We start from the raw sequence: 2,777 nt of genomic DNA on the forward strand, positions 1-2,777 counted from the left end.
ATGTTTCCACTAGTAGGAGAAACTAAGTCCTGAGGGTTCAGAGCCTCAGAGTGAAGGGATGACCATTTAGAACTGAGAGAAAGATGAATTTCTTCAGCTACAGGACGGTTAATCTGTGAAACTCTTGCTGCATAAGGCTGCAGAGGTCAAGTTATTGAGGCCATTTAAGACAGGTTCTTGATTGATAAGGGGATCAAGGGTTAAAGGGAGAATAGGGTTGAGAAACATATTGGTTATGATCGAATGTGGAACAGACCTGTTGGGCCGAATGGCCTAATTCTGCTCCCACGTCATATGTTTTACAATAGCTTATCTCCTCTTGATAACTTACCTTTCTGTACATCTTTGTGTTATTGGCAAATTTGACAATCACGTATTCAGTCCCTTCATTTAAATCATTGGTATATTGATGTGGATTGTAAATAGTTGTGCCTCAGAACTGAATCCAGTGGCATTCTGCTGCTTACATTTTGCCAACCCAAAAATTATTTATTTGTCCCTATTTACCTCCTGTTAGCAAACTCCTAAACTGTTATGTTAATCCCTTCTCCATGACCTCTTATTTTACGTAATTATTTTTGATGTGGCACTTTAAAGAGATTTCCCTTTACGTTTCTATCTATCTTGTCACTTCATTCCTGGGATCTGGTCATCACTAACCATTTATTGCCCACCCTTAGTTGTCATTGACAAGATGCTGTGAACTGCTTCAGTCTATTTACTGCAGGTACCCCCACAATGCTTTTAGGGAGGGAGTTTTAGGATTTTGACCTAGCAACACAAAAGAAACAGCTATATATTTCCAAATCTGGATGGTGAGTGACATGGAAGCAACATGCAGGTGGTGATCCAGTATATTCACTGTCCTGGGACCCTCTAGACATTGACGTCCCAACTAGCTTACATTTAGACTCTAATTTCTTTATTTCTCAATCATTTTTTGCTGTTTTCTAAAATCTGTCCAATTTTCTAACCTACCTCAACTAATCGTCACAGTATTGTACGCTTTATTCTTTCAATATAATAACTATCCTTAACTTCCTTTGCTATCTCCTATATTCCATTGAGAAGTGATCCTATCTTTGTTGAAGTTATATTTGCTTAAGTCTGTCACTGTTCCTCTATTGCATCACCTTTTTAATGTGTCTTCCCAATGCATTTTGGCCAGCATTGCCTCATAATTTGTAATTGCCTCTGCTAAAGTTTAAAGTACTAAAATTGGAGGTGTAGTGAACACCAAAGAAGGTTACCTCAGAGTACGATTGCATCTTGATCAGATGGGTCAATGGGACGAGGAATGGCAAATACAGTGTAATTTAGATAAATGTGAGGTGTTGCATTGTGAAAAGGCAAATCAGAGCAGGAATTATACACTTAATGGTAAGGTCCTGGGGAGTGTTGGTAAACAAAGAGACCTTGGAGAGCAGGTTCATAGTTCCTTGAAAGTGGAGTCACAGGTAGATAGGATAGCGAAGAAGGCGTTTGATATGCTTGCCTTAATTAGTCAATGCATTGAGTATAGGTGTTGGGATGTCATGTTGCGGCTGTACAGGACATTGGTTAGGCCACTACTGGAATACTGCATGCAATTCTGGTCTCCCTGCTAATAGGAAGGACGCTGTGAAACTTGAAAGGGTTCAGCAAAGATTTACAAGGATGTTGCCAGGGTTGGAGGGTTTGAGCTTTAGGGAGAGATTGAGTAGGTTGGGCTTATTTTCCCAGGAGCATTGGTGGCTTATCAATGTTTATAAAATCATGAAGGGCATGGATAGGATAAATAGACAAGGTCTCTTCCCCTGGGGTGGGGGATTCCAAAACTAGAGGGCATAGGTTTAAGGTCCCCTCTAAGGAGCAACATTTTCACGCAGAGCGTGGTGCGTGTATGGAATGAGCTGCCAGAGGAAGTGGTGGTGGTGGCGGCTAATACAATTACAACATTTAAAAGGCATCAGGATGGGTATACGAATAGCAAGGGTTTAGAGGGATATGGGCCAAATGCTGGCAAATGAGACTACATTAATTTAGGATATTTGGTTGGCATAGACAAGTCGGACCAAAGGGTCTGTTTCCTTATTGTACACCTCCATGACTCTATCCCTTAACAGGTAGATGAGAACCTATCTGTAGACCATACATACACCTGTATCTGAACCATCAGCAACTCCTCCAGCAAAACCATATGATCCAGCCCCTGCCAGCTCCCGGAAATGACATCTCAAACAGGAAGCTGAAGGTCAGAGTTCGGCGAGTCTGCGTATCGAGGTGCTTTAAGGCGACTTTAAGAGAGTGGCGGCTGACCGCCTTTTTATTTTTGGGCCGATTCGTGTTTAATTTTCGGGCCCGGAGGATGAGCGGTCAGGAGGCGAACGCCGATTTCCATGAGCAGCTGCGGCTGCAGCGGCTGCTGGAGGGCGGAGAGGCCGAGGAGGCGTGGGGCCGCTCGAGCACGTTCGTGGACGCGGACGGCACCGAGTTCGAGTGGGACAGGGAGAGGAAAGCCTGGTTCCCCAAGGTACGGCCGGGGTGGGGGGAGGTGGAACACTGCCCGCCCCCGGGACCCCTCTGCAGGCCACACTGCCCGCCCCCGGGACCCCTCTGCAGGCCACACTGCCCGCCCCCGGGACCCCTCTGCAGGCCACACTGCCCGCCCCCGGGACCCCTCTGCAGGCCACACTGCCCGCCCCCGGGACCCCTCTGCAGGCCACACTGCCCGCCCCCGGGACCCCTCTGCAGGCCACACTGCCCGCCCCCGGGACCCCTCTGCAGGCCACACTGCC

At 46.7% G+C, this 2,777-nt stretch overlaps 1 protein-coding gene across 1 annotated transcript in view; it reads left to right on the forward strand.

Annotated features, from left to right (window-relative positions):
* Nucleotides 1-2,247: 2,247 nt before the first annotated feature.
* Nucleotides 2,248-2,777, forward strand: part of htatsf1 (HIV-1 Tat specific factor 1) — a 23,367-nt gene continuing 22,837 nt past the window's right edge. Inside the window, exon 1 of the mRNA XM_048607825.1 lies at nt 2,248-2,512. Coding sequence (XP_048463782.1) covers nt 2,348-2,512 — 165 coding nt within the window. The 5' untranslated portion in view covers nt 2,248-2,347. The remainder of the gene's footprint in view (nt 2,513-2,777) is intronic.

Source organism: Rhincodon typus, chromosome 18 (genome assembly GCF_021869965.1).
Source record: "Rhincodon typus isolate 14 chromosome 18, sRhiTyp1.1, whole genome shotgun sequence".
In the NCBI taxonomy this organism is placed as follows: Eukaryota; Metazoa; Chordata; class Chondrichthyes; order Orectolobiformes; family Rhincodontidae; genus Rhincodon; species Rhincodon typus.